General features: G+C 48.2%; 1 protein-coding gene across 1 annotated transcript in view; it reads left to right on the forward strand.

Annotated features, from left to right (window-relative positions):
* The window catches only part of apbb3 (amyloid beta (A4) precursor protein-binding, family B, member 3), a gene marked incomplete at its 3' end in the record, with an annotated part of 196,485 nt that overhangs the window by 36,279 nt on the left and 145,513 nt on the right, over positions 1-14,693 (forward strand). The window contains exon 3 of the mRNA XM_084320466.1: positions 4,517-4,596. Coding sequence (XP_084176592.1) covers positions 4,517-4,596 — 80 coding nt within the window. The remainder of the gene's footprint in view (positions 1-4,516; positions 4,597-14,693) is intronic.

Consider the following 14,693-nt stretch of genomic DNA (forward strand, 5'->3'; position numbering starts at 1 on the left):
AGATGGTGGCTTGCAGACGCGAACGGCCCGGTTTGGTGAGTTGCTGGAGCCAGGTGAGGATGCGTCGGTCTATACATGCCCGATGGAGACAGAGGACTACATGATAGAGGCGGACGGGTTCTTATTTGAAGGCCCGGTGGAGACATGTCTCCCACCCGTCCAGGTAACACTGGAGGGGGGTGAGATGTCTCCTTGGGGCGCCTCGTTCGAAGACATTGGGGTAGAACCTCTGACTCGTCGGCGGGATGCCCTGCTATCAGCCACATCGGAGTGTGGCTCCTTGACCAGTAGTAGCCTGCTGTATGTGAGGGATGCGGGCTCGGAGGAGGAAAGTCTGCAGGGGGAACTGCGTGCTTTGTTTCCCGAGCTCATGGCGGCGGCGGCAGTCGCAAACGGCGTGCCACTGCCGCAGCCACTGCCTGTTCCTGTCCCTGATGATCTCATAGGTCATCTATGGCAGCGTCGCCCGGTGAGAGGGGTGGACGTTGTCTACCCATTTTTCCCCTCAATGGCGGCCTATGTCCGTCAGGGCCAGGTGGTCTCCCACATCATAGGCCTTACTCCTGCCTACGTGCAAGTCACGCGGGTGGCGGGTTTGGTCGACGGTATGAAGGAGGGCATGCCACGGCTTGATAGGCCGATGGCGGCGCTCCTTTGTCCGGAGGTGGTGTGGGAGCCATTACGGAAGCCGGTTCCCCAAGGGAAATCGGCGAGGCGGTTGGCATATTGGAGCGACCAGTCATTTATCACCGGAACACAATCTCTAGCTGCCGCGTTTAACATCGCGCAGCTGGCGAGATTCATGTCCGGGATATTGACGGGCGGCACGGAGCTGACTGATGTACAACATGACCAGCTCGCCCAGTCGGCAGGAGCCATCCTGCATCTGACTCAGCCGCAGGCTATAGCCGCTGGGAAAGTGCGCGCCCTGGCAACTCTGGTCCAGCGCCACCTTTGGCTGGAGCAGGCGCGTGTGCCGGAGAAGAAGAGAGTTCCACTTCTGACGGCACCCCTCTCCGATGCTGGACTATTCGGGACGGCCCTGCAATTGATGACCTCGACTTGCAGAGAGATGCAGGAGGAGCGATCCGTGCTCCAGCCTCATTTCCCCCCTCCCGATGTCGACGGTGGAGTCAGACGGCCGCCACGTCGTCGAGCATCCTCCGCTGTGGCCACCGCCGCCACCACCGCCACTGCTGGACCTTCGGGGAAGAAGGCCAGGAGGAGAGAGGGCGCCTCCGCTACGACAGCCGGCCCATCTACGCCCGGAGGCGACGGTAGGGATCGTCGAGACCAGCCGCCGATCGTTTACCGTCCCTCCGGTGCTCCACGAGGTGGCAAATCCTGAGCGGCTCGTGGCAGGCGTCGCTAGGACCCAGTGACTTTTTCCCCCTGTGGTCCCCCCCTCTGTTTTTCCCTTCCCGGCCCGCTATGATTTTGTTCAAAAATAAAGAGTCCCCTCTAAAGGGGGACTGTATTTTTTGTTAACAAACTGTGTGTTTATTCACCAAACATATGATGGGGTTGCAACGTGTGAATCTTCGCTAGTATGGGTTGATAGGAGGGTTACATTCATGTTAGAGCTTAAGCAAGGCCTGCAGCCTACACTCGGTTGAAAAAGGTTTTTTTCTGCCTCGGCCTGAATCTCCACATAAAGGTAGAGGCTAGTTGTGTGCTCTGTTGCTTACACAGTGATATTGAGCTACAACACTGTTGTGTTGGGTTTGCAGTAATGCTCGTATGAAAACGTACCACGGCTCTGCCGTTCTCTCTCTCTCTACCAATGTTTTTTCTGTGTTACAACATGGATGCGGGTGTAGGATTCACACACACACGCGACTTGGTCTTGTTATAAACCCTGTTCACAGATTATCTGTGGTTAGCGTGCATTGTATTAGCTTGCGCTATTCATTAGCATTGCTACTAAAGGTATCATATGGCTAGTTGTTGTTGTTGTATGCAAGGGTTGGGCTTGTGAGGGGGTACCAGATAAACCCCTCCTTCCCTCTTCTGATTGGTCAGGGGGTTTATTCCTCTCTTATTAGTTCAGTCAGGGCCAAGCTGTTAGACGGCTTGGCAGGGAGGGGGGGGGGGGAAGGTTTCCCAGACTCTGCACCTATCACTACGCACGTTGCCATTGGACGATGGCTTCCGTGAGTTAGACCCGTATGTAAGGTCTGTTATTGTCAAAGTGTCGGGATAGAGCGTAGGAATTAAGGTTCCACTACGCTCGATATATGCGTAACTTGAGTCGGTTGGTCACATGACTCAAGGTTACCGTGGCTTTTTCAATCTATGGCTCACGTGGGAAGTTTCTCTGGGGAGTTCCGTCTATCCTCTGTGGTAGGGATGACGGGATATAAAAATGTAAACAGTTTTTATCCTCGGCTGCGTCAAGTGGGATTCATGTCAGTCGGTGTTTCATTCTTTTTTAATAAAAGAGTGTGGAGTATATGAAGCACCACACCCTTCTTATCGTTCTCCCAGGCGCCTTGAGGGATCAATGTGGGGTCTGGTTAGACTGTTCATTGATGTGTTTTGTGTCCCGACGCAAAACACTTGTACTGGGGTATAGCTGGTGTATACCCGCAGGTGTGTTTTGGAGTTTTTTCTTGAGGGGTTATAGGAACAACCACCGTCTGTACCGAGAGGGTAGTTGATTCCCTGGTATGTTGGAGCAGAGTCAACTCCCGGGTTGCCCGGTTGAGTGTGCCCCTGCACGTTCATGACGTCTGCCAATCATGTCAGCCTTCTCTGCCTCGACCCCTCTGGGTGGTTTTTTTTTAATGGAGGCTTTGTCATGGTGATCAACAATGCCAGCATACGCCCCTTCCGCCGGGGGGGCTGTTTTCAGCTGACTCCTTTGGCGCCTGTCTCGTCCGCAGTGCTCCAGGCTCAGGTTACAGCCTGCTGCCTGGTTTCCCCGGTGCGCTGCCTGCTTCCGTTGGTTAACCTTTTTGAGTGCTTACGGCCATGCTGACTGCCTGTTCTGCAGGGTCAGTGTGCCAGGCGGTGTGCTATTGGGGGGAAAGGGCCCGCTCTTGGAGGGGCCTTATCCGAATACGCTGGCGATGTGGGGGGCGGTGTCACTAATTGACCGCCTGGTGGGGTCTTGATGCCTGGCGTCATTGACCTCTCCGGGCCCCCTTTTTCCAAGGGATCCAGTCCCTTCAGTGGGTCTGGGTCTTCCTTCGCGCTCCGCTGCTACGGCCTTGCCACGGGGTTGGGTTTGCTCTTGACCCCGTGATTTTGGGGGCAGTAACGAGGTTGTTCCTTCCGTTCGTTCCCTGGTGGCATGCGGGTTGTGCGTGTGTGTAGTCGTGGGGTCAAGCCACGGTCTGCTCACCCTGTGCGTTGAGTTGCTTGAGTTCCTCTTCGCACGGTCGGATCCGTCTCCCTCCCGTAAGCCTCCAATAGGGGGGGTATCCTCCATTAGGGAGGGTCGGGGGGCTCGGTCCTCCCCGGTCTGATGGTTGTGGGGGGCCTCAGCGGGGTACATTTGTCGGGCTATGGCTCCCGCTCAGCCTCTCTTGTGCAGATGATGCTGAGCGAAAGCCATAATGAAATAGAACGTAAGGTTATGTATATAACCAAGTTCTATGAATTATGGCGACGCTCAGCATCAGACGCCGCTGCGGCCCTTGATCTCGCCTTGTGGTGAAAGTTTGGGAAGGAGGCGAGTAGGTGACCACACACCTGCTTATGAAGGTAAGCAGATGGGGGGTGTGGCCAGACGAATGTTGGGATGTAAAGGTACATGGTGGAATTTTTTATTCAGTGCTCGTGCACGAAGTGAAGTACAGTGCAGATGATGCTGAGCGTCGCCATAATTCATAGAACTTGGTTATATTCATAACCGTACGTTTTATTTGCCAATGCGCCTACCCACGACCCCACTTTGGGTCGCGACCCATAGTTTGAGAACCGTTGCTCTAGATGATCATTGAGTTACTTTGCTGTTGCGTTGTGTGTCTGAGGTGTACTTATGTTCTCTGTCTATCCGTCTGCCTGGTTTCCTGTCTCCATTGTCCTGTCTTATTCATATTATATTTTCCCCGGGCTGCACCCCGGACCGATGTAAAAATTGGCTGGTGGGCGCATTATGAATGAAAATATCATATCATATCATCACTTCCTGTTTACCATGCACTTTTCAGAAAATGTGTATCTGGGGTCATACAGTTATGGTTTATAAACTCTGTAAACAGTATCAGTAGGATATCATAAAGGGACAACCAACAGTCTAAAGGGCAGAGCAAATTGGGCCCATTCATGAATGTGTGAAAAAGCGAGCGCCTTCAAGCAAAGGTGTCTTCAAGATTGTGCACAAGCTTTTTAGCAATGGGGGAGGCACTGGCAGAATAGAGGTTCATGAGGAAGTGGTTTGGAAAGAATTGTTTGTATTAGCATTAATGTTGTTAAGCTAAATATACATAAATATAATATGCAAAGATATAGCAGTGTGATACTGTATACCAAACACACCTCAAGCCAAGTTCTGTGTATTTTTTTACAGAGTCAAGAGGTTGCCAGTTCAAAAGGAGGCTCAAGGGCACACAGACTGACAAATGGGCCTGTTGCCTCACTAGCAGACAGGTAACACACACACACACACACACACACACACACACACACACACACACACACACACACACACACACACACACACACACACACACACACACACACACACACACACACACACACACACACACACACACACACACACACACACACACACACACACACACACACACACACACACACACACACACAAGATGTTTTTATTTCAGAAATTTGGGAGCAGGTTTCGGACCTTATCCCTCCTGAATGTAGAAGGTAAGATTTTCTTTAGTATAGTCGCACAGAAGCTATAGCAAACTATTTAGAGAGGAATAATTTAATAGATACCACAGTGCAGAAAGCAGGAATTCCAGATGTTGCAGGGTGCATAGAACACACTAGCATGATATGGCACCAGAATCAGGCAGCCAAAATAGAGAAAGGAGATGTACACATGGCATTTTTAGACTTGGAAAATGTGTTTGGTTCGGTACCACATAGCCTTATTTGGAGTGCTTTTGATTTCCTTAGAGTGCCAGGCATGATTGTAATCTTGGTGAAAGCATACTACCAAGATATTAGAATGTGTACTACAGATTTGACAACAGCATGGCAGTGACTTGAGATAGGAATTATGGCAGGGTGTACTATTTCAACACTAGCATTCACAATGGTGATGAAAGTAATTTTTACAAAATGGGTGGTAGGTGGGGACAGCAGGGCGGGCTGCGCCTCCCACCAATTAGGGCTTACATGGATGACCTGACAGGACAGTGCCTTGTACAAAAAGGTTACTAGAGAAGTTAAATGATAATCTCAAATGGGCTAGGATGAAGATTAAGCCTAGTAAATCAAGAAGCCATTGACCAGAGGGAACGTAATAGAGAGAAACATTTTGTAGATGAGGAGGACATTTTATCTATGAGGGACAAGCCAGTGAAACGTTTGTATGTAATGAGGAGTTGAATGATAGTGAACAGATAGAGCAACTTATGAAATATGTTGTAGAGGGGATAGGAAGGATAGAGAAGTCAGGGCCTGGTGTTTGCAATTTGTTTTATTCCCTAAATTGATGTGGTGGGGCCATTGTCAGTATTTGAAGTGCCAATACCAAAGGTGGAAAGTCTTGAGGTTGCTTCATTTGTATTGTATATGGCTAAGAGTTCCACAGTACATTAGTAGTGTGGCGTTGTATGGGAAAGGCATTCTCCAGCTAACAGTAATTAATCTAACAGAGGAGTTTAAGTGTGTGAAGGTGAGAACAAAGTTATTGCATTGAATCAGGATAAGTGGAAGGTGGAGATATGGAAAAAACCTAAACTTTGAAAATATGTTGAAATTAAAGATAATTTTTTTACTGAACCTTATGTAATGTTAGATTAAGAGAGGACGGCGGTCTCTGTGGGCCCAGTTAAGGTCTGGCACCCTGCCATTGGCTGTGGAAGTGGGTAGATTCCAAGGTACACCTGAGGAGGAGCGGTTGTGTGTTCTCTGTGATCTGGGAGTGGTGGAGGATGAATTTCATTTTGTTTTTCACTGCCCCTTGTACACCGACTTGAGGATGGTTTTATTTGAGATCAGTTCAATTTGTAAATCCGAATTTGGCAGTCTGAGACTTGTATGTCTACCTCTACCTCTGTATATATTCTGTATATAACTCACTTACATCCTCACGTGTGAATAGTTAAGATTGTGTACACACTCTGTATATCATATACAGCAAAGATATTCTCTATATTTAATTTAATTTATTACGCTCCTATTACTGTATATTCTGACACTTTGTTTGACCCTGCATCATTTGTAGAAACCCCCCAAAATATCTCGGCAGATAATGCAGTTCACATATTTTAACTAGACAGAACGAAGGGTTAATGAGTTCTGTGTTTGGTTTGTTCAACAAGGATGTTTACCTGTTTTAGTTCAGTTTAGTTTAGTTTATTAGGATCCAGCATTGCAGTAGCTATTCTTCCTGGGGTCCACAAAGAAACTTACATTGTGACTGTGCAACACAATACTTACATCATAACATCACATTACAAGTGTTGCGTTCATTACATTGACTTTGAAGAACGATAGAAGAGGGTTCAGCTATTTCAAAAATTTATTACAGAGTGAATATTCAATATTAGAAGAATACACACACACAGCTGTGAGTGGACACAGGTTACTACTTAGCCGGGGCACAAGCAGAAAGTGTGTCCAGCTCCTTCCATAACATTGACATTTATACTTTTCTGCTTGGTGTTCTGAGCCAATGAGGTGGCTCTCTTCCAATTTAGCAGCATGGTTCAGGGCTAAGAAACGGCTAAACAAGGTAACGTTTAAAATAGCAAGGATCTGACGGTTAGGTGGCGTAGCGGAGATTGCGTTCGTCACCAACCCCGGAGCTGTGAGCTGGATTCGCCTGTTCTAATCCAGCTCACAGCTCCGGGGTTGTCACCAGCTTGGCTGGCCGTTCACACTAATACAATTGGCTGTATTAGAGGGTGGGAGAAGCTGGCGGGGTGGGTCCGGGTCGTTGTAAACAGCGACTCCTACAGTTCGGTCGGGGCGCCTGCTAAGCGCGGATAGGACCTGAGTGGGATAGTGTGATCCTTCCACACGCTACGCCCTCTCGGGGAGGATCCGCGCTGCCAGGTGAAAAGAAGCGGTTGATTGGCTGGACGTGTGTCTGAGGAAGCATGTGATAGCCTCCACTCTCCCAGATGATCTGACCTGGGTGGGTAAGTGCGCAGCGACCAGGAAGGGGATTGGGAATTGGCATACGACTAACATTGGGATGGGAGAAAATCGGAGGAAAATGGAGGGGGGAAAAGATCAATAAAAAATAGCAAGGATCTAGAATTACAGTTTGTCTCCTGGCTTTAGTTTTGAAGGACAGACTGGGGCCACAAGTGCAATTCCTACACACAGGCATTTGCTTGTTTTAATACAGTATAATAGCACACTTTGTAATGGTATACACACATTTGTAGATATTTGTCTATGCACTCTTACAATAGATAAATGGATAAATAGATTGATTCACAGATATTATATATTGCAGATCCTGTCATTAGTTTCCTCTGGTCAGACAAACCTGCTGTCTCAGCAGTCTTTGGCCTGCGACTTGACCAACAGATGGCCAGGCCTTGGCCTTTCGGTCTGAAATAGATCTTGACCACAGGCATCAGACACAGAGGCTGAGACTTCGAGAAATACATGGATAATGGAAGACATGGATAAATGGATATAGGGCCACACAATTAAACAAGACAAAGGAGTATAGACACACACACACACACAGACAGACATAATACTTACATCATAATATATAACGTTAGAGACGTGGACTAGTACACACACAAGACAAGCTCCAATATACAATAATCAATATACAATAATCAACTATTTTAAATATCTAAGAATACTTAACTGTACACATTATATGCCCATAAATTTGTTCATACATGCCTAATTTAACATCTAACAAAATTGATGTTGATACATAATGATGTTGTTGCAATGCAGTCCCAATACAGAGTATTTTACCTCATAATCACTCACTTTTACTATCACATAAGAGAGATAAGAGCATAAAAAACAACTTTCATACATGTCAATAGTTTCTACATCTGTTCAAATATCCCTTGTCAAAAGATGCTGTTTTAATCAAATAAATTGTATTTTACTGTTTACTGCTAAATGTCTAGGGAGTGAATTCCATTCATGCATAGCTCGGTACATAACCGTTCGTTAGATTGTTCTTGATGTAACCTTAATGGCTAAATAGAGATAAACTGCGCCGCTCTCTCTTAACTCATTCTGCGCCAAACCCGAGATTTATCGGGTTTAAAATCCAAGCGCTGAGCGCCAAACCCGAAATAGTTTGGGTTAGATCCTTTTTTCTTTTTTTCGATTTTCCCATTCTAAACACTCGTGCGGACCTGCCTGTGTCTCCCTGGCACTGCTGCCTACGTTATAATTGCAATGACGATCGAATCCCGACAGGTGGCAGTATCGCCTACCTTTTGAACTGGGTCTCTCAGTTGTCTTTCAGTGCCTCAGTACCTCCGGCTGCAGGAATCCCGAGCCCCTCAAAGTGAATCAGCACACAGCCATCTGTCGCCGATTTGCTCGCCTGAAACCTATTGTTTCCCGTATTATAGCCAGGCCCAATGCACATCAGTAATGGCGATCGCGATGGAACTACTGGGATTATTCATTTTGGAGTACCTTCTGACAAAGGTAAGGTCTATTTTAGGTCTATTTTACCGAACCTAAAACATGCTTTTGTATTGATCACAGTGTCGTATTTTACCGAACCTAAAACATGCTTCCGGTAACGATCGCAGCTTCGAAAAACGACCCCCCCCCCCCTTGATGACTTTGTGAAGAAACACATCTATATGGTATATACCTTTGATTTGAAAATAATATAGGTTTCAGGCGAGCAACCCGAACGATTTGCGCATATGCATATAACATGTCATATCTCATGATCTAGAAAACAAGGCTTTATTTTGAAACTGGGCAATGTTTAGCGTGGAATACCGCACAAACGAAAGTATGTAGAAATTAATTGGTTTGTCCCTGTTGGACTATAAATAGTGCCTGTCAAATGAGCCATACTATTGTCTCCATAGCTATAATATAGAATATACGATGGGTCCGCAAACATTGTGAAAATGGGCAATGACGCTGGCGCCAGGGAGTAAAGATGGAAAAACAGTGTGGCAGTCAATGAGTTAAGGAGAGAGACCCTCATTCGTTGCTACACACTTAGTTTCTAATGAGTTCCTAGTCCACACAGGGTTTCTAATAAAAGAAGGTGTACAGCAGAGGTTTTTGTATACCCAAAATATTACACTTTATTAAATCAAAACATATAAAAAAGGGATCATATAAAACTCTGGACCAATCTAGGGTAGACCACTACTGGTAATTAAAAGTACCCACCAATAGAGTATAGCACACAAGGTTATATACTCGTACTGGCAATCGTGTCTCGCTCTTCGCCATATTGAGATATACCTCATCTCCAGTACCTATTGTACTACATGAACGAAAACAAAGCACCCTTGCACTTGACCAGGCCCCGCCCCAGTGACCTCCTATAAGTCACCAGGCGTGGTCATACTCGCCCTTCCTCTTTTTCGTTTTCCATCATGGACGTGCTTTGCATCCCATGTAACTAGCTGTGATGAAATGCAGAGGGAAATTGAACAATGTTGGTTTTCGCCGGAGATTTGCCAGCCCCTGGAATCTTCTCGGCATGTTCCAACGGCGCCTCGTATGGGTTCTGTGGTCCTGCAGCTGGATGCATCTCGATGCATCTCCGTGTCGGGCCTGTCCTGTGGTTTCCTCGTCTTTTGACAGCAGATTGAGGGACGTCACGCGATGTTTAGCTATAGGGCTAACTCGCGTCCAGGTAGGATCTGCGCCACTAGGCATAACAATGCTGGCATTGGTGATGTTGCTCGAGTTGTCCCAGGAGACAACCGAGTTGTGTATTGGCGCAAGGGGCAGGATATCTGGGTAAGCGTTGTTGTTTTCCCGGTTATCCTGGAGCGCGCGGCTAACGCTATGCTATATGCTGGGTTACTGTTTCTGTTTTGATTCCCCGCTGAGGGATGTCTTTCTAAAAGGTCTTCCCTCCTATTAACCATTCATGCTGACGGTCAATCGTTGTCTACTGAGTATTGCGGGGGCTTGTTTACCTTTTTCATGGGTGAATGGGCTGAGGTCTAGGGCTTGTGTGCTTTTTGTGAATATTATGAATGGTATGCAGGACTGGGTTTCTCTGGTCCGCATCCCCTTAACGTTGTGTGTATGGGCTAGCCCATTCTACAGTGTATTGGTGGTGTTTTTAGTTCATTTATTCATTAACCCCTTCATGGGTGCACACCACGGTGGAGGTTGCTGGTTGCAACCACCACTGGTGCTCCGTGTTTATGAAGCAGGTGGCATCAGTCCTTTTTGCCTCTGGCATGTTGAAACAGTGCCCCGCCCGGCCGACGCCATGAGGTGAGTCGGCCCGGCGGGTGGCTGGTGGGCTGTTAAGCTTATACCGCCACCGTATAGAATTAGCAGCGATTAGTAACTTTGTTCGAATTGCTGTTTTTTCTGTCAAAAATGGTGTCTGGTGGCGGGGCCATGAGGGCCAGCCAACGTTGAAACATCGCGCAAGGTTTTTGATGTTATTAGCTTTGACCTAGCCGCAAGCTATAACCGCAGGGAGGGCTAGGATGCTGTCAACGCTTGTTTACAGACATCTTGGTTGGTTTAGTCTCCCTTTGGGGGGGTGAGAAGTTAAAAAGAATTTTTCCATCCTCAGGGCTCCCCTCTCCGCAGAGGATCTTTGGTCTTCCGCTGGAGCGCGGGCGGTATTTGACCTAGGTCCCACACAGCCTCACGCCGCGCAGCCAGAGGTGAGAGCAGGGCCTCGCCACAGCCGCTGGCGAGGCCCTGTTTCGGCCATGTTTCCCCCGCCTGAGGTACCCTGGGCTCAATGTCAACAGGTCTCCACAAGGCCGACAGCCTTGGCGGCCAAGGGATTGGCTACATTGGATGAGCACGCCCTAAAAAAACGTCGCCGTCCGGCTGTGTGCAGCCCGCTCTCCGGTCACTCCCTCCCCCAACACCAGCGGAAAGGGGGCTTTGATTTGTTTTCATTTGGCTGTGGGCCGCGTGTCTTCAATGAAGCGCAGACGGCCCCAAGTTCGCTTCTCATGGGGACAGGGGCTGACACCCAGTTGATGGCTGAGACTGGGTCTGTCCGTGAGAATGTTGTGCTGTCAAGCTGTGTTGGTTGAGCCTGGTGTTACGTCTGTCAACTACACGGGTTGTCAGCAGGGGGGCTCGAGACCTTTTGAGGCAAACATTGCGGGCTTCCCCGACCTCGCCTTCGCCAGGCCGGGTGTCATGTTGGTGCCTCCCACTCCTGCAAGATTGGCAGTGGTCTCGCAGGCGCGCGTGATTTGAGTGGTAGTAATATCACTGCAGGGCTACGGTGTGTAGGAACCCATGGGGGCCTCACACCTTGCATGTCCAGCTGCAGAACAACTCCTCAGCATGTTCTGGAGGGGTGTTCAGTGGGGGAGCTTTTGTCACCTAGTATGATGTCAGCTTCCCCCGTATCAAACCGGCCCTTTCTGTCGGGGTCCCCCCTTGGGTGTGATTGCCTCGTGGGTAGTGTCAGGGTCCGATGTCCCGACTCCACGGAACGCTCTGCTCGCAGGGTTGGCTACGCACAGCGAGTGTGACCGGGCCGCCTATCTACAGTTCCTAGCGGACCTGCGCCAAATGACGGCGGGTGCGTTTGGGAGTATCATCACATATGGCTACAGCAGTACCATATGTCGAGGTGGATGGAGAGAAAACGCTGAGGCGGGGACTTGTATTTACACAACCCCACCCGTTTTCAGGTTTGGTACAGGGTCACCAGCAGTGACAGCTCTGGTCAACGAGATCCAATCTCTGTGGGCGAAGCAAGCCATCGTCATGGCGTTTCCTCCCGGTATTCTCTGGTGCCTGAGAAATCGGGAGGGGGGTGTCAGACCCATGCTGGACTTGTCCCATGGGAAGGTTCAGCATTTTGGACCGTCTCCTACCTGTTGAACACTGTCAGGTGGGGGCCTGGTTTTCCTCCATAAACCTGTAGGATGCGTATTCGCATCCCCGATCTTCCATCCTAGGGCTTACTTACGCTTCCTTGGCGGTCAAGGTGGATTGTCAGGTCTCATACCAGGCAGGTGGTGGAATTCCTCACCAGCCTGGGGTTTGCTGTAGACTGGAAGTAGAGTACTCCTCTTCCCAGTCAACGGGTGGAGTACTATAGGCATCCCTCTCAGAGCATGTTATCGACACGGACGGTTATGGCGCTGTCCGTGATGCGCCTGCTCGGTATGATGGCATCTGCTCATTCCGTGGTCCCTCTTGGCCTCCTCTTCACCTCATGAGGAGGATACGGAGGTGGTTTTTCCAGTATGGAAATAGACCCGGTGAGAGGCAAGTGGAAGCAGCTAAGGTTCCCGTGTCAGTACTGGGGGACCTCGCCCTCTGGGGAGGGCCTGGGGCCCTCACCAGGGGGGTCCCCATGGGCAGTAGGCTGTCACACGTCACGGTTTTCACCGACGCCTCCCTCACTGGGGACGCGTCGGGCCAACGCAGTATAGTCAAGTCAAGTCAAGAGTTTTATTTGTCACGGCATACAAGTATACAATGAAATGCGGGTGGTCTTGCCCGCAACGATGTGCAATACAGTAGTACAACATATAATAGAATCCAATAGACAACATTGTGCAATAAACAGGTAACATAGTGGGACATCACGGTATTTGTACATAGTTATTTACAGAGCATGAAGGACATGCTAGGTCCCTAGGTAGTGCAATACACTGTTACTATACTATTTTTAAAGTGACCTTTCTTTGTGGCCGTGTGCAGCATGAGTGAGTGCTTTCTCATGTTAAAGTGGCTGCTAGTGTGCGAGCGTGCACAGTGTGTGTGTTGTGTGTGTGCTAATGTGTGCTTGTGTGTGTAGGGTTCAGTGTTCTGTGACCCTCAGTGTTCATTGTTCAAGGCTCTGATGGCCTGGGGGAAGAAGCTGATCCGAAGCCTCTCTGTCCTAGTAGCTGGTGTTCGCAGGCGTCTGCCTGACCTCAGCAACTGGAACAGGCTGTTATTGGGGTGGTGAGGGTCTTTCATTATTCTGCAGGCTCTGGATTTGCACCTCTTGTTTTATAGAACCTGCAGGGGAGGTAGTGCAATACCCGTGGTACGCTCGGCAGAGCGCACCACTCTCTGTAGGGCCTTCTTGTCCTGTGCCGTGCTGTTACCATACCAGGCAGTGATGTTTCCAGTCAAGATGCTCTCTACAGCTCCGGAGTATAAGGACTGGAGTATCTTCCCCGATACTCTGAACTTCCTTAACTGTCTCAGGTGGTAGAGGCGCTGCTTCGCCTTTTTTACAACTGTGTCTATGTGTGTTGACCATGTCAGATCCTCTGAGATGTGGACCCCCAGGTACTTAAAGCTGCTCACCCTGTCCACGGTGGCCCTGTTTATTCTCAGTGGTGTGTGTGTCTCCTGCTGTCCTGCGTTTCTCAATGGATTTGTCATCTAGGAGGGTTAATAAACAAATTTAGCCGGGGTGTATTTTTTTAAAAGGCGGGGAAAATTCGTGAGAGACCAAAATCCAAAATGGCTGCCGTGGAAATGAGCTCTTTAATGGTTTGACTTACAATGATGCACAATACATGGTTTCAGAGCTTATTTTGATCAAGGAATACATATTTGGTGTTTATATAATGATTTGACCTATTGGTGACCTTAAAATGCAAGATGGCTGCCAATTTTGAGCTCCAAAGGGATTTTTTTCAAAATCGTCACAGAGCCTTCATATTAGGCTCTGTGACGAAAGCTCTGCTCATGATGAGTTGCGTTATGGACAGAGGGGATAGGTGGGTATCTTCCACCATACTCCATCCATCTGTGAACGTCGGAGACATGATCACCCCTGTTTGCTTCAGCAGGGTGGGTTATTGGCCCCAGATGCTGTTTCCACAAGGTTGTCTGACGGCTTTGTCTGACCTCTCACCCTAGACCTGTCCGTTTTGGTAAAACCTGCTAGGAGTTTCCTCCTACTGGCATAGCTCTCAGGGTTCACTGAGGTACTCAAGCTCCCTTACTACAACAAGGTGAACAGTCGAAAGGGAGTTTTTTTTTTCTTTTTTTTTTATATATTTTTTGTAACTTTTGTATAACTATGGTGCTTCAACAAATAGCACTCCAAAATAATAATTGATCAACTAGTAGCCTAATGGCCTTAAGGGCAGATTTTGAGGCAACAGCATCTCCCTCTGGCTGACACAGCAACTGAACCATGTAATGTCAAACTGAAAATATAATTGTTAGAATAAAACACACTAATGTTCACATCACAATATTAAAAAATAAAGGAAATAAGGGTGGAGAAAAAAGGCTGGTAGAAAACACAAAATACAGAGTAGGGATAGATATAAAGTAAGCTAAGCAGACGATATAACGTAACAACTTGTTGTTGATGGATGATGAGAACCGGAGACATAATCACTATTCTTCATCAGAATCTGTTGATTCTCCACACTGACTCCATTCATCATCAC

Source organism: Notolepis coatsorum (assembly GCF_963971535.1).
Source record: "Notolepis coatsorum genome assembly, chromosome: 8".
NCBI lineage: Eukaryota > Metazoa > Chordata > Actinopteri > Aulopiformes > Paralepididae > Notolepis > Notolepis coatsorum.